Below are 24,137 nucleotides of genomic sequence, written 5' to 3' on the forward strand. Positions count from 1 at the left end.
GAGAATCGATTAGTTTGAAAAAAAAAAACGGCCCCGTCAGCAAAGTGGAAGCCTGCCAAAACCTGATAAACTACGGAAGAACAGAGAGAGAAAAAAAAGGGCAACTACAGAGCAATCTTCAAGACAAAAAAGAATTTAAAGAGGAGCTCACCTGCTATAAAAAGAACAGCCATGGATAGTAAATGAAAGTTACCAGGCCAATTTAGGCTAAAACCAAACCAGACCAAAATTGGGAGTTTTGGAGAAGACATTTTTTAAATTACAGGAGTACATCAAGATCAAATAAGAAATCAGAAAAAGTTAAAGTTAATATGTGCTTATACTTGTTTGGTGTATTAGCAGATGAAGTAATCCTAAGACAAGGTATAGATGAATCCTCAACCACATTTGGCAAATTTTTTAAACTCTCAAGTTGTGGAGAGCACAGACCTTAAAAAATGGTCTACAACATCACAATAAAGCACTGAAGGGACAAGAGGCCCCAGGCCGAGGGAGGCAGGAGGCTCCAGGCCGAGGGAGGCAGGAGGCCCCAGGCTGAGGGAGGCAGGAGGCCCCAGGCCGAGGGAGGCAGGAGGCCCCAGGCCGAGGGAGGCAGGAGGCCCCAGGCCGAGGGAGGCAGGAGGCCCCAGGCCGAGGAGGCAATACTCAAGCAAGTCACAAGATGGTCACAAACCACGTCAGCGCAATGAAATGCACAAGCCAAAGAGTTTAGTGCAGAAGAAAGAACAGGCTGAGGTTCAGTCAAAAGGCTTAAAAATAGAGCTTTTAGAAAATGCCGACCAATTACCCAAACTGCAACAGCAGGTGGCAGCATGGGGTGAGCTGTGAATGAAGGAAAGCTATCAGAGGTAACCCAAAAATACAAAACCTGAAAAAAGAAAATGAAGCTATTCCACAGGAAAATGCTTGTATCAAAGCCAAGCTGGAAGAACTCAACCAGAAGTATAGCCAAGTACAACTGCAGGCAGAAAGGTACTGAAAGAAGTCGCTGCCCTGAAAGATTCTTTGAAGAATCAATACATATCTCTGGATAAACATGAGCTAAAAAAGATGTTGAATAATACTTCAGGAAAAAGCTGCATTGGTAGCGACAAAGCAATGGACTGAAGCACAGAGCTGGCACGCGATCAACAAGAAAATAAACAGCTGAGAGAGCTAATCGTCCTTCAAGATCAAATGAAAAAGGAGTATGTAATCCTTCTGCAGCATGAAAAAATGAAGGCTGTCTTGAACAGCAAAATGGAAGAACAGCAGGAGAAATCCGAGGAGACTCTGTTGAATTACAAGAAAACTCAAGGCAAAGCAATTGAACTTCACAAAAAAAAGGAAAACCTGTTGAAGGACCTTTACATGCAATAAGGATCCCTCAGGTCAAAGGCTTTTCCTCCAGAAATAATGAAGAGAGGCAAAATTAGTTTAATGACATTCTGCACGAACTAAGAAACCAATTGGCAGAGAAGACTCAGCAATGTTCAATATTCCGGAGGAAGCCATGAGATACAAAAAAGAGATTGAAGAGGTGAAGAACCACCTGAAAGGAAAATATGAAACCCTGAAACAAGCCGTAGAACTTTTCAAGCTGCAGGCAGATGACGAAACCATGAGTAGTACAATTACAGAACTGAAACAAGGTAAGAATTCGCCAGTGACAGACCTGGCCAACAATGAAACCAAAATGAAGGACAATGACAAAGTTCTGCTGCAAGCGGAGAAAAAGAAGACAGAAATAAGATCAGAAAATGTCATTACGATGCTGAAAATCAAAGAACTAGAAGAAAAACACTGGGTGTTTATCAACACCTCCAATCCCTGTCACATGCTGGTGGTATGCCTTATTGGCCTCTTTTTCAAAAATTTTCAACCAACATCCTACAAACAAAACTGATAAACAATCAGGTAATCTGCGATGTCAGTTGCAGGGAAAGTCTCGACTATTCCTACCTCTTGAACGCCTTTCACATCCACCTGAGACAGTAATTCGGCCTCAGTAAGTCTCACCTCCAATAGTACAGCGCTTCCTCAATACTGCGGAGGAGTCTCGCAGAAATTTCTAAATGAAAAAGGACCCAGTTCCATACTGGTAGGAGCAGTTGATGAATTACAGTTTTCAATCTCTATCAATTTTTAGTCCACAACAGATCCAGAAACACAAACTATTGCGTTGTGGAAAAATGAGATGGCTGAAATTGTGAAACAAGTGAAAATGAAAGGTCCGTTTTTAAAAAATCAATGTCCAGCAAGAACATGGCGGACCCCATGGAAAAAGAAAATCTGAACCCATTCTAGGAACGAACAGAGTGAGCACTCCCTTCGGAAGAAACGGAACAAACCCACGATGTCCAAACAAAGCAACCGGGGCTGTTGATAAAAAGAAACGGAACTCAAAGGAGTACATAAACGCAAAGGAAGCAAATCACATGGAGGTGGAACAAGTGCCGCAATCACAGAGTACTAAAATTTCAACATCAAACTAACAAAGTCAATTCAAAGCAGTTGAGACTACCATTCTTCCAAATGTGACAGAACAAGATCTGGAAGAATTGTCAAGCCTCCAAGCCATCTGAATTTATAAAGTCAGAGACTTGAGAAGGGGTAGCAAGTAAAGATTACGTTGTAAATATATTTGGGTAAGCACTCAAGGGGAGGTGCAGTACAAGGGTAGTCGGGCAGAGCAAGGATTAATGCGGGATCTTCACATTGTGATGTCGAGAGTCACATGATGGTAGACTGTGAGAGTCGAGTCTGCAAAGAACCAGCATGGAGACAGCACCCATGCAGGGCTGTATCTTGGATATGTATATAGTTATGGGTTATCAATAAATGATTTGTGTTTTATGTTTAACTATAAAAGCCTGCAGACTTTTTGGTAAGACACCAAACAACCTAACAACTGTGCAGCTACTGGGGTTTGCATTTGACTCACCCTGACCAAAAGAGAGTGTCTCGATGAAGCAGCTAGTCTTTTTCCATCCATCTTCCCATATGTTCAACCAGTTTCTAATCTCTAACCTTACTAGAACCTTGACACGTTGGCTCAGCATCAAATTATACCAGAGACTTGAGTGCACTTCACATTCATCTATCAGCACACGCCAGTTAAGGTTCATCAGCTTTCTGCTGTGTACTTACTCCTTTGGTGGATTCAAATCCTCTGGGCGAGGCTCGAAAAATCGGAGTACTTCATCACATTGAGAGATCAGAAATGGCAGTCGGACCAGAGACTAGAGAGGATTAAATAAGGAGAGTTACATACTAAAGCAAAGTCAATATATAATCACACAAACATTCATCACAATATTACAAATATTGATACGATACTTGTCTCATTGCTAAGCAAAGTTGAAATTATAGTTTCTGAGAAAAAGATAAAACAGGTATCTTTCGGCTTACTGATTTAAACTGGAAGTCTGTGTTACATTTTGGAGTTTCAGAACATCTTATAAACTCCAAATATTTTGGCTTGTGTGTTTTGGTGAGTTATAGCCCACTTACTGTGCTCCCACCCCCACCATGTTCCTGAAAGTATTTTCACTTACCCAAATATCTAGGGAAGTTTGCAATGTACCCAGGGAACAATCAGAGAACCCTCTTTAAGCTCTGATGAAAGGTCATCAAACTGAAACATGAATTCTTTTTCTACCTTGACAGATGCTGCCTGATTTGATGTTTCCAACATTTTCTTTTTATTTCAGAGAACTCTCTTTGGTATATCTTTATCCACAATCTGCCCCATGGCAATACAATCTGCAGCAATGAGATCAGCTTCCATTGTCAATTGTTGTAAAAACCCATCTTGTTCACTAATGTCCATTAGGGAAGGAAATCTGTCGTTCTTATCTGATCTGGCCTACATGTGCCTGCAGACCCATAGCAAAGTGCTTGACTCTTACGTGCCCTCTGAAATGGCCCAGCAGGACACTCAGTTGTAACAAACTACTACAAAGTCACAAAAAAGGAATGAAACCGGATGGACCACCTGGTATTGACCTGGGCACCAGAAACAACAACGGCAATCGTAGCCCTGCCGACCCTGCAAAATCTTCCTTACTAACATCTGGGGACTAATGCCAAAATTGAGAGAGCTGTCTCACAGATGAGTCAAGCAACAGCCCGGAATAGTCATCCTCACAGAATCATACCTAACAGATAATGTCCCAGATACCACCATCACCATCCCTGGGTATTCTGTCCCACCAGCAGAACCGAGCCAGCAGAGGTGACGGCACAGTGGTATAGAGTCAGGAGGGAGTTATCCTGGGAGTCCTCAACATTGACTCCAGACTCTATGAAGTCTGATAGCATCAGGTCAAACATGGGCAAGGAAACCTCCTGCTGATCACCACGTACCGCCCTCCCTCTGCTGATGAATCAGTACTCTTCCATGTTAAGCACCACTTGGAGGAAGCACTGAGGGTGGCAAGGACGAAGAATGTACTCTGGGTGGGGGACTTAAATGTCCCATCACCAAGAGTGGCTCGGTAGCACCACTACTGACTGAGCCCTATATGACATAGCTGTTAGACTGGGTCTGCGGCAGGTGGTGAGGGAACCAACAAGAGGGAAAAACATATTTGACCTCATCCTCAGCAACCTGCCTGCTGCAGTTGCATCTGTCCATTACAGTATCAGTAGGAGTGAGCGCTACAAAGTCACTCACATCAAGGATACCCTCCATCATGTTGTGTGGCACTACCACCGTGCTAAATGGGATAGATTTCAAACAGATCTAGCAGCTTAAGACTGGGCATCCATGAGGTGCTGTGGACCATCAGCAGCTGCAGAATTCTACTTGAATACAATCTGTAACCTCATAACCCAGTATATCCCCCACTCTAACGTTACCTCAAGCCAAGGGATCAACCCTGGTTCAATGAAGAGTGCAGGAGGGCATGCCAGGAGCAGCACCAGGCATAACTAACAATTAGGTGTCAACCTGGTGAAACAATAACACAGGACTACTTGTGTGCCAAAGAGCATAAGCAGCAAGTGAAAGCTAGAGCTAAGCGATTCCACAACCAACCGATCAGATTTAAGCTCTGCAGTCCTGCCACATCCAGTTGTAAATGGTGGTGGACAATTAAAAAACTCACTGGAGGAGGCGGCTCCAAAAATATCCACATCCTCAATGATGGAGGAGCCCAGCACAGCAGTGCAAAAGATAAGAATGAAGCATTCGCAACATCCTTCAGCCAGAAGTGCTGAGCAGATGACCCATCTCAGCCTCCTCTGGAGGTCCCCAACATCACAGATGCCAGTTTTCAGCCAATTCAATTCACTCCCCATGATATCAAGAAACAGCTGAAGGCACTGGATACTACAAAGGCTATGGGCCCTGACAATATTCCGGCAATAGTACTGAAGACGTGTGCTCCAGAACTTGCCGCACCCCTAGCCAAGCTGTTCCAGTACAGCTATACCACTGGCATCAACCCGGCAAAGTGGAAAATTGACCAGGTATGCCCTGTACACAAAAGGCAGGATAAATCCAACCCGGCCAATTCCCGCCCCATCGGTCTACTCTCCATCATCAGTAAAGTGATGGAATGGGTCATCAACAGTGCTATCAAGCAGCACTTGCTTAGCAATAACATGTACACTGATGCCCAGTTTGGGTTCCACCAGGCCCACTCAGTTCCTCACCTCATTCCAGCCTTGGTTCAAAATGGACAAAAGAACTGAACTCCCAAAGTGAGGTGAGAGTCACTGCCCTTGACATCGAGGCAACATTTGACCGAGTGTGGCATCAAGGAGCCCTAGCAAAACAGGAGTCAATGGGAATCAAGGGGAAAACTCTCCACTGGTTGGAGTCATACCTAGCACAAAGGTAGGTGGTTGTGGTTGTTGGAGGTCAGTTATCTCAAACTCCAGGACATCACTGCAAGAGTTCCTCAGGGTAGTGTCTAGGCCTGACCACCTTCAGCTGCTTCATCAATGACCTTCCTTCCATCATAAGGTCAGAATCGCTGATGATTGCACAATGTTCAGCACCTTCTACGACTCCTCAGATACTGAAGCAATCCATGTCCAAATACAGCAAGACCTGCACAATATCCAAGCTTGGGCTGACAAGTGGCAGGCAATGACAGTCTCCAACAAGAGACAATCCAAACATCGCCACCTGATGTTCAATGGCATTACCATCACTGAATCCCCCACCATCAAATCCTTGGGGGTTATCATTGGCCAGAAACTGAACTGGGCTAGAAATATAAATACTGTGGCTACAAGAACAGGTTAGAGGCTAGGGATCGAGCAACGAGTAACTCACCTCCTGGCTCCCCAAAGCCTGTCCACAATCTATAAGGCACCAGTCAGGAGTGTGATGAAATACACTCCACTTGCCTGGATGAGTGCAGCTCCCACAATTCTCGAAGCTCAACACCATCTAGGACAAAGCAGTCCATGTGATTGGCACCACGTCTACAAAAATTCACTCCTTCCACCACCGACACACAGTAGCAGCAGTGTGCACCATCTACAAGGTGCATTGCAGGAATTCACCAAGGCTCCTTAGACAGCACCTGCCAAACCCACGACCACTATCATCTAGAAGGGCAATGGCAGCATATAGAAGGGAAAGCCACCACCTGGAAGTTTCCCTCCAAGTCACTCACCATCCTGACTTGGAAATATATTGCCGTTCCTTCACTGTCACTGGGTCAAAATCCTGGAACTCCCTTCCTAACAGCACTGTGGGTGTACCTACACCACATGGACTGTAGCGGTTCAAGAAGGCAGCCCACCACCGCCTTCTCAAGGGCAACTAGGGATGGGCCAGCCAGCGAAGCCCACATCCTGTGAATTAATTTTTTAAATGACCACGTGCAGGAAGTGCCACCAGTTTGCCCAGCTTGAGGGCCAGGTTTCCGGAGCTTGAGCGTCAGTTGAGACACAGCGGTGCATCCGCAAGGCTGAGAGTTACGTGGATAGCACGTTTTTAGATGTGGTCACCCCACAGCTTAAGGAAGTGCAGTCAGAGAGGGAATGGGTGATCACCAACTAGTCAGATGAAGGGCAGCAGACAGGTAGTCAGGAAAGCCCCACATTGCATCTCACTCAAGGCCAGTTTTTCTGTGTTGGAAAATGGTGAGAGTGGCGGTTCCTCTGGGGAGTGCAGCCAGAGCCCAGCTGCACAAGTGGGGAGAAGAAATAGAGGAAGAACACTAGTGGTAGGAGACTCATTAGTGTGGGGTACAGTTTCTGCAGCCGCAGATGTGACTCCAGGATGGTGTTGCCTCCCTGGGGCCAGGATCAAGGATGTCACTGAACGGCTGCAGGCATTCTGAAGGCGGTGGGCGAACCATCAGAGGTCATGGTTCACATTGGTACCAACAACATGGGTAGAAAGAGGGATGAGGTCCTGCAACAAGAATTTAGGGAGCTAGCTAACAGATTGAAAAGCAGAACCTCAAAGATTTCTCTAGATTACTCCTGGTGCCACAAGCTAATGAGTTCAGAGATAGTCGAATAGAGGAGATGAATGTGTGGCTGAAGAGTTGGTGCAGGAGGGAGGGCTTTAGATTCCTGGATCACTGGGTCCATTTCTGGTGAAGGTGGGTTTGCTGGTGCTGTTGGGGGGTATTAAAACTACTTTGGGAGGGCAATGGGATATGGAGTGGAGGTATAGTAGGGGGTGATGCACAGGTGGGTATAGAACAAAAACCAAGTCAGTCCGGAAGGCAGAGCATATATAGTCAAGTTAAGGCACAAGAGAGCAGGGCAAGGCTGGATGGCATTTATTTTAATGCAATGAGTCTTGAGAGTAAGGTAGATGAGTTGAGGGTGCTGATTAACACATGATATCATTGCCCTCATGGAGGCATGGTTGAGGGAGGGGCAGAACTGGCAGCTCAATACTCCGGGGTATAGAATCTTCAGGCGAGACCGGGAGTCAAAGAGGAGGTGGGTTTGCAATATTGATCAAGGAGTCAATTACTGCAATAAAGGAGGGATATCTTAGGAAGTTCTACCCATATGAGGCCATATGGGTAGAACTTAAAAACAAAAAGGGGGAAATCACATTGCTGGGAGTGTACTATAGACCCCAAACAGTCAGGGAGAGATATAAAGGGCAGATATGTAGGCAAATCTCAGAGAAATGCAAAAGTAATAGGGTAATAATAGTGGGGGATTTCAACTTCCCCAATATTAACTGAGATAGACAAAGTGTGAAAGGCTTAGAGGGGGCAGAATTCTTAACATGTATCCAGGAGAGCTTTTTTTAATCCAGCACATAAAGAGTCCTACAAGAAAGGGGACAATACTGGGCTAAATTTTAGGGAATGAAGCCGGGCAATTAGAAGAAGTGTCAGTGGGGGAGCATTTTGGTGATAGTGACTATTACTCAGTAAGATTTAAGGTAATTATGGAAAAGGACAAAGATGAACTGGAAATAAAGGTTCTGAATCGGGGAAAGGCTGACTTTAATATGATAATACAGAATCTGGCCCAAGTGGATTGGGGGAAGCTACTTGGAAAATCTACATCAGAGCAGTGGGAGTCACTCAAAAAGGAAATACTGAGAGTGCAGGGCCAACATGGCCCCGTAAAGGTGAAGGGTAGGACCAACAAGTCCAAAGAACCTTGGATGTCGAGGACTGTTCAGGATTGGATAAGGAGAAAAAGGGAAGCTTATAATAGATACCAAGAGCTCAAAACAGCGGAAGCCTTAAAGGAGCATAGAAAGTGCAGGGGGCTACTTAAAAAAGAAATTAGGAGAGCAAAGAGGGGGGGGGACATGGAAAAATACTTGAGAGTAAAATAAAGGAAAATCCAAAGGCATTTTATAAGTCTATTAGGGGCAAGAGGGAAAGAGTGGGGCCCATTAGTGGCAATCTGTATGAGGAGCCGGAAGACGTAGGTGAGGTGTTAAATTAGTACTTTGCATTCACTATAGAGATGAACGATGTAGGTATAGAAATCAGGGAGGGGGGCTGTGATATACTTGAATAAATTAGCATTGAGAGGGAGGAGGTATTAGTGGTTTTAGTGGGCTGTTAGGAGATAGAGATAGTTATAATAAGTTGTATTGGTCTTTGTGGGTGTTAGGAATGAGTTTTAGCTTTAAAGTTTAAGTTTGATTTGTATTTCTGAATCTGTGTCAAGAAAGGTCAAATTGAGTTTTAGTTTCACTTTTAAAAAGCCACCTGCATTTCTAATGAGGAGTTTAACGACCCCTAAAGAGAAAGTAAATATACAAGGGAAGAAGGAATGGACTGTTGCCTAGCAACAGGAGCCCAGCGAGACAGGTCCCTCCCACAGATAGAAAACAGCAGCTTGTTTTGGAAGCTGTTTGAGTTTAATTGGCTGAAGACAGCTGTGAAGCAGAAGCAGCCTAAAAGGGGAGAGGTAGCAAGGCCCAAGCTAAGGAAAACCCCAAAAGTCCAGGAGAAGAGGAAGTCCAAAAATGACCTTCTAGTCAAAGGAAGGACAGGGACCTGGAAAAGGTCCTGTTAAGTGAAGTTAAGAGTGATGCGCAGAGAGAAAGGCTCCAAACTTCATATTTAAAGAGACATAAGCTGCAGAAAGCAGATTTAAAGTGAAAACAGCTTGCAAGAGGCAGGAAGGTCCAAAGAGACAGCTGAAGGTCTGTAGCTCTTTGCTATGGGCATGTGAAGCAGTGGTGTACTGTTGACAATTGAGTCAGGGAGACAGAGTGTATGGAAGGCAGCTTGAATGCTTGTGGTGACTCAGGGAAGAGGAAAATCAGAAGGAGAATTTGAAACCTTGGAGGTGAACCCTTGTGGAAGACATCTGAGAGAAAGCGTTGGTTTGGGAGAAAATTCCAAGGCGAGGTCTTGGAGAGTGGGGATTGAAAACCCTCGTGTGAAGGATGGAATTCAGTGAGGCTAGTTGGCTCACGGTGTGGCAAGCATCTGAGGGGAGCTGAGGAGAGATCCATAGCATCTGGTAAGGTAGCATCTGTCACTTGAGGTCAGAGTGTGGTATGTCTGACCACAAGCTGCCATACGTTTACATGGCCTGGGTGCTTACTATGTACATTTGAGTATCAGATAGCTTTTGTAACTTGTGTTACCCTTACAAATCTGTATATATCTGTAAAGGTATAGCTGTGGGTGAAGGAGTATTCTAATATGGTTCATTTTTTCTTGTTTAATAAATGTTTTATTCTTTTGTTAAAAGTTCATCAGCTGACTCCTGTGACTCTATTCAGTAGCTACTCTCCATGTATCTATACAAACAAATAAAAGTTAGGATCTATAAAGCTGGGTTCTATTCCGGGACCAGGCTTGTCCAGGGGTAGCCTCAGCTGGGATTGTAACACAGGCTTAAAAGTGGATAAATCCCTAGGCCCAGATGAGATATATCCCAGGCTACCGTGTGAGACAAGGGAGGAGATTGCAGGGGCCCTGACATTAATTTTCAAATCCTCTCTGGTCACGGGAGAGGTGCCAGAGGACTGGAGGACAGTAATGTGGTACCATTATTCAAAAAGGGTGGTAGGGATAAACCAGGGAATAAATGAGTCTAACATCAATGAGTGAGTCTAACATCAATGGTATGGAAACTATTGGAAACAATTCTGAGTGACAGAATTAATCTCTACTTGGAGAGGCAGGGATTAATTAGGGATAGTCAGCATGGCTTTGTCAGGAGGAAATCAGGCCTAACAAATTTGATTGAATTTTTCGAGGAGGTGACTAGGTGTGTAGATGAGGGTAGTGCAGTTGGTGTAATCTACATGGACTTCCGTAAGACTTTTGACAAGGTCTCCCATAGCAGACTGGTCAAGAGTGTTAGAGCACGTGGGATCCAGAGCAATTTGGCAAATTGGATCCAAAATTGGCTTAGAGGCAGGAGGCAGAGGGTGATGGTCGAAGGTTGTTTTTGTGACTAGAAGCCAGTGTCAAGTTGCATACCACAGGGTTCGGTGCTTGGACCCTTGCTGATTGTAGTGTACATTAATGATCTAGACATGAATGTAGGAGGTATGATCAGTAAGTTTACAGATGACAGAAAAATTGGTGGTGTGGTAAATAGTGAGGAGGAAAGCCTTAGACTACAGGATGATACAGAAAGGCTGGTCAGAAGGGCAGAACAGTGGCAAATGGAATTTAATCCTGACAAATGTGAAGGGATGCATTTTGGGAGGATTAACAAGACAAAGGAGTACACGATGAATGATAGGACCCTAAGGATTACAGAGGATCAGAGGGGCCCTAGTGTGCATATCCATAGATCCTTGAAGGCAGCAGGATAGCTAGATAAGGTGGTTAAGAATGGATATAGGATATTTGCCTTTATTAGTCGAGGCACTGAATACAAGAGTAGGGAGGTTATGATGGATCTGTATAAAACGTAAATTAGGCCATATCTGGAGTACTGTGTGCATTTCTGTTTGCCACATTATAGAAAGGATGTGATTGCACTACAGAAGGTGCAGAGCAGATTCACCAGGATGTTGCCTGGACTGGAGCATTTCAGCTATGAAGAGAGGCTAGATATGCTGGGATTGTTTTCCTTGGAGCAGAGGAAGCTCAGGGGGACCTGATTGAGGTGTACAAAATTATGAGGGCCATAGATAGGAAGAAATATTTTCCCTTAGTGGAGGGGTCAATAACCAGGGGGCATAGATTTATGGTAAGGGGCAGGATGTTTAGAGGGGACTTGAGGAAAATGTTGTAATTATTGAAATTGTAGTGTTGTATTGTAGATTCCACTGAGTTGTGGAATCATGCAAAGAATACAGTGTTATTTTCTTCACTCTCCTGAAGACAGTAACTCCTTACAGAGCCGTGTTTCATTAAAATCTAGGAAACTCCAAACTGCTGACATAATTGCTTGTCATTTGTGTGTGCAATTAGACAATGATGGTCAAACCATCAAAGCATAGGGATGTCACAGGCAAAACTGTTTCCACCCATGCCTAATGTCTAACAATATAGGTATACGAACAGGAGTAAGCCACTTCGGCTAACGTCCACTACCTGCTGAAATCATTGCAAAGCAACAACTAATATCTGCTCTCCTTCACTACAGGGTTCTGGAGAGCAATTATAGTATCATTGAAGTAAAAACAGAAAATGAAGGAAAAACTCAGCAAGTCTGGCAGCATCTGTGGAGAGAGAAACATAGTTTACGTTTCAAGTCCATGTCACTCATCTTCAGAGATGAAGGGAGGTAGAAATGTGATGGGTTTTAGACTTTGAAGAGAGGGCAGGTGGAGCAAAATGGAAAGTCAGGGATATGTAGGAGCTCAAGAGAGATTTGACAAAGGTGTCATGGACACAAGACAAAGGAAGTGGTGATGATAGTGTTAAAGACAAAGGCAGGTGCTAATAGTGGCATAAAAAAGGTCAGATAGCAGATTGTGTTAATAGCAGAACAAGGGTCAGTGCTCTCCGAAAGCAGAACATAACAAGTAACAGGCTGGCCCTGTGGGGGGAGGAGGTTGGGAAAAAATATCAAAATGGAGGACAGAGTTTATGGTCTGAAGTTGTTGAACTCAATGTTAAGTTTGGAAGACGGTAATATGCCTAATCAGAAGATGAGGTGCTGTTCCTCCAGTTTACATTGGGCTTCACTGGAACCACTGCAGCCAGACCAAGGCCAGAAATGTGAGAATGAAAGGAGGATAGTGAATTAAAATGGCAAGCAACAGGAAAGTCTGGCCATGCTTGTGGACTGAGCGAAGGTATTCCACAAAGCAGTCACCCAGTCTGTGTTTAGTCTCCCCAATATAGAGCAGTCTGCATGGTGAGCAGCGAATACAATAGACTAAATTGGAAGAAGTGCAAGTGAAGCACTACTTCATTTGGAAGCAGTGTTTGGGGCTTTGGGTGGTGAGGAGGGAGGAGGTAGAGGGGCAGGTGTTATACTTACTGCGATTGCATGGGAAGGTTGCAGTGGAAAGGGGGTGAGATGTTGGGGGTGGTAGAAGAATGGACCATGGTGTCACAGAGGGAATGGTCCCTACGAAATGCTGACAGGGGAGGTGAGGAGAAGGTGGGTTTGGTTGTGGCACAATGTTGGAGTTGGTGGAAATGGCAGAGGATGATCCTTTGAATGTGGAGGCTGGTGGAAATAAAGGTGAGGACAAGGGGAGAATTATCATGCTTCTAGAAGGGAGGAGATGGGCAGATATACAGGAGATGGGTGGGAGACATTTGAGGGCCCTGTCAATCACAGTAAGGGGGAATCTCGGTTCCTGATAAAGGAAGAAATGTCAGAAGCATGGTTTTGGAACAGATGCAATAGAAGTGGAGAAACTGGGAAAATGGGATGGAGTCCTTACAGCAGCAGGCTGAGAGGAAGTGTAGTGAGGTAGCTGTGGGAGTTGGTGGGCTTGTAATGAATATTGGTGGACAGTATGTCACCAGAAATGGAGACAAGGAAGTCAATGAAGGAAAGGGAAGCACTGGAGCGCTGCTTTGGGCTGCATCAGGGTGCTTAAGTTGGAGTTTGGAGAGATAGGGACATTCAAGGATTAAAGGTTAATTTCTATCTAAACTCTAATTTTTCTTTAATTTAGCAACTAACTTAAAGTTGCCCTTTGGGTGAGGAGGAGGTGAGTTTTAGTCCAGCTTTAAAACAGGGGTTAGACAGATTCTGCTTGCAGCTGCAGCTAGTTAATTAGATAACAGGCTTAAACAGGTTTTCAGCAGCTAGAATCAGACAGCATAAAAGCAGGCCATCAACAGTGCTGTTTTCCCTTTAAGGAGCTGCTTTTGCTTTGTCCCTGATTTTGTTAATTTAGTTTAATTGTTTTCACTCAAAAGAGTTACAATGCTGCTTTTGTCTGCATTGGACTGTTGCTTTGGGCTGCATTAGAGTGCTTCAGCTGGAGTTTGGTGAGAGAGGGAAAGAGGCATCCTTTCATTTTCTACTTTTCCTCAGTAAGAAGAGTGGCAACCTTGGTAAGTAGGACCTAGTAAGCATTTCTTCTGTCCTTAATATTCTCTAAACTGGAGAAAGTAAAGGGAGTAATTTCAGGGTAAATCATGGCAGGGCAGCATGGCCAAGTGGAATTCTCCTCTTTTGCAACGTGGGAAGTCAAGGACACTTCCAGTGTCCAGGGCAATCACATGTGCAGAAAATCCAGCTGCAGCTACTTGAAATCTGCGTTTCCGGGCTGGAGACACTGTGCAGCATCTGCAAGGATGCGGTCTTTGTGGGTAGCATGTACAGTAAGGTGGTCACACCGCAGTTGGAGTGCACAGACAGAAAGGGAATGGGTGACCACCAGGCAAAGTAAAACTGCTAGGCAAGCAGTACAGGAGTATCCTGGGTCCATCTCCCTCTCTAACATATTTTCTGTTTTGGCTACTGCTGGGGGAGATGGTTCTTCAGGGGAATGCAATGAGAGACAAATCCGTGGCTCACGAGTGGCTCAGACCATAAGACCATAAGACATAGGAGCAGAAATTAGGCCATTCGGCCCATTGAGTCTGCTCCACCATTCAATCGTGGCTGATAAGTTTCTCAACCGCATTCTCCCACCTTCTCCACATAACCTTTGATCCCTTTACCAATCAAGAACCTATCTATCTCGCTCTTAAATACACTCGATGACCTGGCCTCCACAGCTTTCTGTGGCAATGAATTCCATAGATTCACCACTCTCTGGCTAAAGAAGTTGCTTCCCTTTACACTGAGCTTTGTCCTCAGGTCCTAGTCCCTCCTACTAATGGAAACATCTTCCCCACGTCCACTCTATCCAGGCCTTTCAGTATTCTGTAAGTTTCAATCAGATCCCCCCCTCATCCTTCTAAACTCCATCGAGTATAGACCCAGAGTCCTCAAATGTTCTTCACATGTTAAGCCTTTCATTCCTGGGATCATCCTCGTGAACCTCTGGACCATCTCCAGGGCCAGAACATCCTTCCTGAGATACGGGGCCCAAAATTGCTCACAATATTCTAAATGTGGTCTGACCAGAGCCTTATAAAGCCTCAGCAGCACATCCCTGCTTTTATATTCTAGTCCTCTCGAAATAAATGAGAACATTGCATTTGCCTTCCTAACTACCGACTCAACCTGCAAGTTAACCTTTAGAGAATCCTGGACTAGGACTCCCAAATCCCTTTGCACTCCAGATTTCTGAATTCTCTCCCCATTTAGAAAATAGTCCATGCCTCTAAACTTCTAACCAAAGTGCATGACCTCACACTTCCCCACATTGGGCAAAGAAGTGGCAGATGGAATACATTCTCCTAACCTGTCCAAATCCTTCTGCAGCCTCCCCGCCTCCTCAATACTACCTGTCCCTCCACCTATCTTTGTATCATCTACAAACTTAGCCAGAATGCCCTCAGTTCCTTCACCTAGATCATTAATGTATAAAGTGAAAAGTTGTGGACCCAACACTGACCCCTGCTGAACTCCACTAGTCACCAGCCGCCATCCTGAGAAGGACCTCCTTATCCCCACTCTCTGCTTCCTGCCAGACAGCCAATTTTCTATCTATGCTAGTACCTTGCCTCTAACACCATGGGCTCTGATCTTACTGAGCAGCCTCCTGTGCGGCAACTTGTCAAAGGCCTTTTGGAAGTCCAAGTAGATAACATCCATTGGCTCTCCTTTGTCTAACTTACTCATTACCTCCTCAAAGAATTCTAACAGATTTGTCAGGCATGACCTCCCTTTGATGAAACCATGCTGACTTTGCCCTATTTTACCATGCACTTCCAAGTATTCTGAAATCTCATCCTTAATAATGGACTCTAAAATCTTACCAACGACCGAGGTCAGGCTAATCGGCCTGTAATTTCCCATCTTTTGCCTCACTCCCTTCTTTAACAGGGGGGTTACATTAGCGATTTTCCAGTCCTCTGGGACCCTCCATGACTCCAGTGATTCCTGAAGGATCACCACCAACGCCTCCAATATCTCTTCAGCTATCTCCTTCAGAACTCTGGGGTGTAATCCATCTGGTCCAGGTGATTTATCTACCTTCAGACCTTTCAGTTTTCCTAGCACCTTCTCCTTGGTTATGGCCACCATACTCACCTTTGCCCCCCGACTCTCTTGAACTTTGGGGATGTTGCTCGTGTCTTCCACCGTGAAGACTGATGCAAAGTACCTACTCAGTTCCTCCGCCATTTCTTTGTTCCCCACTACTACTTCTCCAGCATCATTTTCTAGTGGCCCAATGTCCACTTTTGCCTCTCTCTAACCATTTATATATCTAAAAAAAACTCTTGCAATCTTCTTTTATATTACTGGCTAGTTTACCCTCATTTCATCTTCTCCCTCCTTATTTCTTTTTTAGTTGTCCTCTGTTGGTCTTTGTAGGCTTCCCAATCCCCTGATTTCCCACTGCTCTTCGCCGTATTATAAGCTTTCTCTTTAGCTTTTATGCTGTCCCTGACTTCCCTTGTCAGCCATGGTTGCCTCGTCCTCCCTTTAGTATGCTTCTTCTTCCTAGGGATGAATTTTTGCTGTGTCTCCCAAATTACTTCCAGAAACTCCTGCCATTGCTGTTCCACTATCTTTCCTGCTAGGCTCACCTCCCAGTCAATTCTGGCCAGCTCCTCTCTCATACCTCTGTAGTTGCCTTTATTCAACTGTAATACCGTTACATCTGATTCCAGATGTTTCCTCTCAAATTGCAGGGTAAATTCGATCATATTATGGTCAGTTCCTCCTAAGGGTTCCTTCACCTTAAGCTCCCTTATCAAATCTGCCTCATTACACATCACTAAATCTAGAATTGCCTGTTCCCTAGTGGGCTCCACTACAAGCTGCTCCAAAAAGCCATCTCGTAGACATTCCACAAATTCCTTTTCTGGGGATCCACTACCAACCTGATTTTCCCAGTCTACCTGCATTTTGAAATCCCCCATGATCACTGTAACTTTGCCTTTCTTACACGCCTTTTCTATCTCCTGGTGTATCTTGTGCCCCACATCCTCACTACAGTTCGGAGGCCTGTACAGAACTCCCATTATGGTTTTTTAACCTTTGCAATTCCTCAACGCTACCCACACAGATTCTACATCATCTGACCCTACATCATTTCTTGCTATCGATTTAATTTCCTTACTAACAAAGCAACCCTACCCCTCTGCCAATCTGCCTATCTTTTCGATAGGATGTATATCCTTGGATATTTAACTTCCAGTCCTGATCCCCTTGCAGCCATATCTCCGTCATGCTCACCACATCATACCTGCCGATTTCAATCTGCGCCACAAGCTCATTTACCTTATTTCGTATACTGCGATGCATTCAGATAAACAGTGGGGGAGAAAACGAGTGTGAGGGTCGAGCAATAGTGACAGGGGATTCACTCATAAGAGAAACAGATAGATATTTCTGTGGTTGCAGACATGACGCCAGGACGGTATGTTGCCTTCCTGATGCCAGCGTCAAGGATGTCACTGAGCAGCTGCAGGACATTCTGAAGAGAGAGAGTGAACAGATAGAGGTCATGGTCCATAGTGGTGCCAATGACATAGGTAACAAGAGGGATGAGGTCCTGGAAGCAGAATATAGGGAGCTAGGAAATAAATTGAAAAACAGGGCCTCAAAAGGTAATAAATCTCAGGATTAGAGTCATAGAGGTCTACAGCACAAAAAAAGGCCCTTTGGCCCATTGAATCTGTGCCGATCAAACAAGTACCTAACTATTCTAATCTCAGTTTCCAGCACTAGGCTCATAGCCTTGTATGCCATGGCATTGCATGTGCATATCCAAATACTTATTAAATGTTATGAGGCTTTCTGCCTCTACCACCCTTTCAGGCAGAGTTCCAGATTTCCACCATATTCTGGGTGAAAAAATTCTTCCTCACATTCCCTCGAAGCCTCCTGACCCATACCTTAAATCTATGCCCCCTGGTTATTGATCCTTCCACCGAGGGGAAAAGTTCTTCCCTGTCTACAATATCTATGCCTCTCATAACTTTAGACACCTTAATCATGTCCCTCCTCAATCTCCTCTGCTCCAGGGAAAATAACTCCAGTCTATCCAAACCTTCCTCACAACTAAAACTAACCAACCCAGGCAGCATCCTGCTAAATCTCCTCTGCACTCTCTCTAGTGCAATCACATCCTTCCAATAATGCGGATTCCAGAACTGCACACAATATTCTAGCTGTGGCCTAACCAGCGTTTTATGCAGTTCCAACATAACCTCCCTGCTCTTATATTCTATGCCTCAGCTAATAAAGACAAGTATCCCATATGCCTTCATAACCATCTTTTCTACCTGTCCTGCTACCTTAAGGGACCAGTGGACATGCACACCAAGGTCCCTCTGATCCTCGGTTCCCAGGGTCTTACCATTCATCGTGTATTCCTGAGCCTTGTTTGTCCTGCCCAAGTGCATCACCTCACACTTATCCAGATTAAATTCTATTTGCCACTGATCAGCCCATCTGACCAGCCCTGTCTATATACTCCTGAATTCTAAGGTTATCATCCTCACTATTTACCACCCCCCCAAATTTCGTGTCATCCGCAATCTTACTGATCAACGATCCTACATTCAATTCTAAATCGTTTATATAGACTACAAACAGCAAGGGGCCCAACACCGATCCCGCGGAACCCCATTGGACACAGGCATCCAGTCACAAAAACACCCCTCAACCATCACCCTCTGCTTCCTGCCATACGACAAATTCTGGTCCAATTTGCTAAATTGCCTTGGATCCCATGGGCTCTTACCTTTGTTATTAATCTCCCATGCAGGACCTTATCAAAATCCTTGCTGAAGTCCAAGTAGACTACGTCAAATGCATTGCCCTCATCTACACACCTGATCACTTCTACGAAAAATTCAATCTGATTGATCAGACATGACCTCCCCTTAATAAAACCATGCTGACTGTCCTTCATTAATCCCTGCCTCTCCAAGTATAGATTAATTCTGTCCCTCAGGATTGTTTCCAATCGTTTCCCAACCACTGAGGTTAGACTGACTGGCCTGTAGTTCCCTCGTTTATCCCTTCCTCCCTTCTTGAATAACAGTACCATATTGGCTGTCCTCCAGTCCTCTGGCACCTCCACAGCAGCCAGAGAGGTATTGAAAATTATTGCCAGCACTCCTGCTATCTCTTCCCTTGCCTCATTCAACACCTTGGGATACATTTCATCCAGGCCTGGAGATTTATCTAATTTTAAACCTGCCAGACCACTTAGAACATCCTCACTTTCTATGCTAATTTCTTTAATTATATCACAGTCCTTCTGCCTGATTGCCATACCCACATCGTCCCTCTCACTTGTGCACACAGACACAAAGTATTCATTTCGAACCCTACCACGTCTTCCGGCTCCACACACAAATTACCACTATGGTCCTTAATGGGCCCTACTCTTTCCCTAGTTATCCTCTGACTCTTGATGCACTTGTAAAATAACTTTGGATTTTCCTTTATTTTACCTGTCAATGTTTTTTCATACCCTCTTTTAGCTTTCCTAATTTCCTTACACTTTCTATACTCCTCTATGGCTTTCGCTGTTTCGAGCCCTCGGTATCTGCCATAAGCCTTTCTTTTTCTCTTTATCCAATCCTGTATATCCCTCAACATCCAGGGTTCCCTGGATTTGTTGGTCCCACCCTTTATCTTTACTAAAACATGTTGGCCCTGTACTCTCCCTATTTCCTTCTTGAATGAGTTCCACTGCTCTGATGCAGATTTACCTAAAAGTAGCTGCTCCCAGTCCACTCTGGCCAAATCATATCTGATCTTACTAAAATTGGAACCCCAATTAGAACTCTGATTTCTGGCCCATCTTTGTCCTTTTCCATAACAACCTTGAATCTACTGGAGTTATGATCACTATCTGCAAAATGCTCCATCACTGATAGCTCTACCACTTGCCCGGCTTCATTCTCTAAAATTAAGTCCAGGACTACCTCCTCTCTTGTAGGACCTTCTACGTACTCGCTTAAAAAGCTCTCCTGGATGCATTTTAAGCATTCCGCTCCTTCTAAACCTAACACACTATGACTAACCCAGTTACTGTTGGGGAAGTTGAAATCCCCCACTATTACTATACTATTATTTTTGTACTTCTCTGAAATTTGCCTACATATCTGCTCTTCTGTTTCTCTCTGATTGTTTGGGGGCCGATAGTACACTCCCAGCAATGTGATTGCTCCTTTTTTGTTTTTCAGTTCTTCCCATATGGCTTCATTTGAGGAGCCTTCTAAGATATCATCCCTCCTTACTGCTGTAATTGATTCCTTGATCAATATTGTGATACCCCCTCCCCTTTTACCCCCTCCCCTGTCTCGCCTGAAGACCCTATATCCTGGAATAATCAGCTGCCAATCCTGCCCCTCTCTCAATCATGTCTCTGTGACAGCAATGACATCATACTTCCATGTGTTAATTTGTGCCCTCAACTCATCTGCCTTATTCGTCAGACTCCTTGTATTAAAATAAATACCATCCAGCTTTGCCAAACTCCCTTGTGCCTTAACTGGCCTTTAATTTCTATGCCTTCCAGACTCATTTGCTCTCTCTTCTAATTTTGGCTGTGCATCCTCCCCTGCTGAACCTCCTCTCAGGATCCCATCCCCCTGCCAAGTTAGTTTAAACCCTCCCCAACAGCAGTAACAAACCTCCCCACGAGGATGTTGGTCCCATTCTGGTTAGGTGTAACCTGTCTGCCTTCTACAGGTCCCATTGCCCCCAGAAACGGTCCCAATGTCCCAGAAATCTAAAGCCCTCCCTTCAACACCATCTCTCCAGCCACACATTCTTCCGGACGAACCTCCTATCTCTATACTCACAATACTCGCTATTACTTCCCCCCCCCCCCACCCCAGTTTTTTTTTTTAATTCATTCATGGGAAGTGGGCTTCACTGGCTGGGCCAGCATTTATTGCCCATCCCTAATTGCCCTTGAGAAGGCGGTGGTGAGCTGCCTTCTTGAACCACTGCTGTTCATGCGGTGTAGGTACACCCACAGTGCTGTTAGGAAGGGAGTTCCAGGATTTTGACCCAGCGACAGTGAAGGAACAGGGACATATTTCCAAATCAGAATGGTGAGCGATTTGGAGGGGAACTTCCAAGTGGTGGTATTACCATCTATCAGTTACCCTTGTCCTTCTAGATGGCAGTGGTTGTGGGCTTGGAAGGTGCTGTCGAAGGAACCTTGGTGAATTCCTGCAGTGCATCTTGTAGATGGTACACACACTGCTGCTACTGTGCTTCAGTGTTGGAGGGAGTGAATGTTTGTGGATCTGGTGCCAATCAAGCAGGCTGCTTTGGCCTGGATGGTGTTCAGCTTCTTGGGTGTTGTAGGTGCTGCGCTCATCCAGGCAAGTGGGGAGTATTCCTTCACACTCTTGACTTGTGCCTTGTTGATGGCGGACAGACTTTGGGGAGGGGGGGGTTGTCAGGAGGCTGGTTACTCGTCGCACAATTCCTCTGACTAGCCTCTGACCTGCTCTTGTAGCCACAGCAGTTATATGGCTAGTCTAGTTCAGCTTCTGGTCAATGGTAACCCCCACGATGTTGATAGTGGGGGATTTACTGATGGTAATGTCATTGAACATCAGGAGGCGATGGTTGGATTTTCTCTTGCTGGAGATCGTCATTGCCTGGCATTTGTGTGGCGCAAATGTTACTTGCCAATTGCCAGCCCAAACCTGGATATTGTCCAGGTCTTACTGCATTTGAACATTGGACTGCTTCAGTATCTGAGGACTCTCAAACATCCTATAATCATCAGCGAATATCCCCACTTCTGACCTTATGATGGAAGAAAGGTCATTGATGAAGCAGCTAAAGATGTTTGGGCCGAGGACACTACCCTGAGGAATTTCTGCAGTGACGTCCTGGAGCTGAGATGACTGACTTCCAACAATCACAACCATCTTCCTTTGTGCTAGGTATGACTCCAACCAGCAGAGAATTTTCCCCGATTCCCATTAACTCCAGTTTTGATGGGCTCCTTGATGCCACGCTCGGTTAAACACAGCCTTGATGCAAAGGGCTGTCATTCTCAACTCACCTCGGGAGTTCAGCTCTTTTGTCCATGTTTGAACCAGTGCGTCAGTGAACAGGTTATTGCTAAGCAAGTGCTGCTTAATAGCACTGTTGATGACCCCTTTCATTACTTTACTGATGATCGAGAGTAGACTGATGGGGCGGTAATTGGCCGAGTTGGATTTAGTCCTGACTTTTGCATACAGGACATAACTGGACAATTTTCTACATAGTCAAGTAGATGTCTGTGTTGTAGATGTCCATGCCCCTAGCCAAGCTGTTCCAGGACAAGTTCTGGAGCACAAGTCTTCAGTAGTATTGTCGGAATACTGTCAGACCCCAAAGCCTTTGCACTATCCAGTGCCTTCAGCCATTTCTTGATATCACGTGGAGTAAATCGAATTGACTGAAACTGGCATCTGTGACGCTGGGAACCTCGGAGGAGGCTGAGATGGATCATCCACTCGGCACTTCTGACTGAAGATTGTAGCAAATGCTTCAGCCTTATCTTTTGCACTGATAGGCTGGGCTCTTATATCATTGAGGATGGGGATATTTGTGGAGCCTGCTCCTCCAGTGAGTTTTTTAATTGTCCACCACCATTCACAAATGGATGTGGCAGGACTGCAGAGGTTAGATCTGATCCATTGGTTGTTGGATCATTTAGCTCTGTTTATCACTTGCTGCTTATGCTGTTTGGCACGCAAGTAGTCCTGTGAGATAGCTTCACCATCTAGTTTCTAATCAGTGCCACGTGCTACCGAAATCAGGATTAGGAGAATAGACTGGATGAATGCATGGCTGGAGGGATGGTGTAGGAGGGAGGGATTTAAATTCCTGAGGCATTGGGGCCAATTCTGGGGAAGCTGGGAACTGTAGAAGTTGGACGGGTTGCACCCCAGCAGGACCAGGACCAATATCCTCCCAGGGGTATTTGCTAGTACTGTGGGGGGAAGGTTTGAACTAGAGTGGCAGAGGGATGGGAACCTGAGTGGGGAGACACAAGAGAGGGAAACTAAAATAGGAATGAAAGACAAAAGTAGAAAGCAAAAGTGGAAGGCAGGGTAAACAAGTGCTATTAGCAAATAGGGCCATTGTACAAAAAGTGATGTATAAAAATGTTAAAAAGACAAGTGTCAAGGCAATATCTGAATGCGCAGAACACTCACAATAAGGTAGATGAATTAACAGCACAAACAGATGTAAACGTGTACGATATGATTGTGATTATGGAGACATGGCTGCAGGGCAATCAAGGCTGTGAACTGAATATCAAAGGGTATTCAATATTTAGGAAGGACAGGCAAAAAGGAAAAGGAGGTGGGGAGACGTTGTTAGTTAAGGATCAAATCATTGCAATAGATGGAGGATATTGGCTCAGAAAACCTAGATGTGGAATCATTCTGGGTGGAGCTAAGAAGCAACGAGGGATGGAAAACATTAGTGGGAATAGTTTATAGGCCTCAAAACAGTCATGATAAAGGTAGGGATGGCATTAAGCAGAAAATTAAAGAATGTTACAAGGGTGCTACAGCACGCATGGGTAATTTTAATCTACATATAGACTGGGCAAACCAAATTGGCAATAATACTGTGGCAGATGAATTCCTGGAGTGTGTACGAGATGTTTTTTTTTAGACCAGAATGTGAAGGAACCAACTAGGAAACAGGCTATCCTAGATTTGGTATTGCACAATGAGAAGAGATTAATTAATAATCTTGTTGTCCAGGGACCTTTAGGGAACAATGACCATAACATGATAGAATTTTCACAGGATGGAAAGTGAAGTAGTCCAATCCAAAACTAGGGTCCTAAATCTAAACAAGTGAAACTACTAGAGTGTGCGGCATGTGAAGGCTAAGGGAGATTGGGGAACTTCATAAAAAGGCATGATGTTGGATAGGCAATGGCTACTATTTAAGGATCAAATGAATTAATTGCAACAGTTATATATTCCTTTCTGGTGTAAAAACACAACAGGAAAAGTGGCCCAATCATCGCTAACAAAATAAATTCAGGATAGTATTAGATCCAAAAAGGAGTCATATAAAGTTGCTAGAAAAAGCAGTAAGCCTGAGGCAAAAACAGAAAATCCTAGAAAAACTCAACAGGTCTGACAGCATCTGTGGAGAGAGAAAAACAAAGTTAACGTTTCGAGTCCGTATGACCCTTCTTTAGAGCCATGCAGAGTCGAAACGTTAACTTTGTTTTTCTCTCTCCACAG

At 44.7% G+C, this 24,137-nt stretch overlaps 1 protein-coding gene across 1 annotated transcript in view; it reads right to left on the reverse strand.

Moving 5' to 3' along the window:
• sh3pxd2aa (SH3 and PX domains 2Aa) overlaps positions 1-24,137 on the reverse strand; it is a 528,636-nt gene that overhangs the window by 320,707 nt on the left and 183,792 nt on the right. Inside the window, exon 5 of the mRNA XM_041210524.1 lies at positions 3,130-3,221. Within this exon, the coding sequence (XP_041066458.1) occupies positions 3,130-3,221 (92 nt within the window). The remainder of the gene's footprint in view (positions 1-3,129; positions 3,222-24,137) is intronic.

The sequence above is a fragment of the Carcharodon carcharias genome, chromosome 17 (assembly GCF_017639515.1).
Source record: "Carcharodon carcharias isolate sCarCar2 chromosome 17, sCarCar2.pri, whole genome shotgun sequence".
Lineage (NCBI taxonomy): Eukaryota > Metazoa > Chordata > Chondrichthyes > Lamniformes > Lamnidae > Carcharodon > Carcharodon carcharias.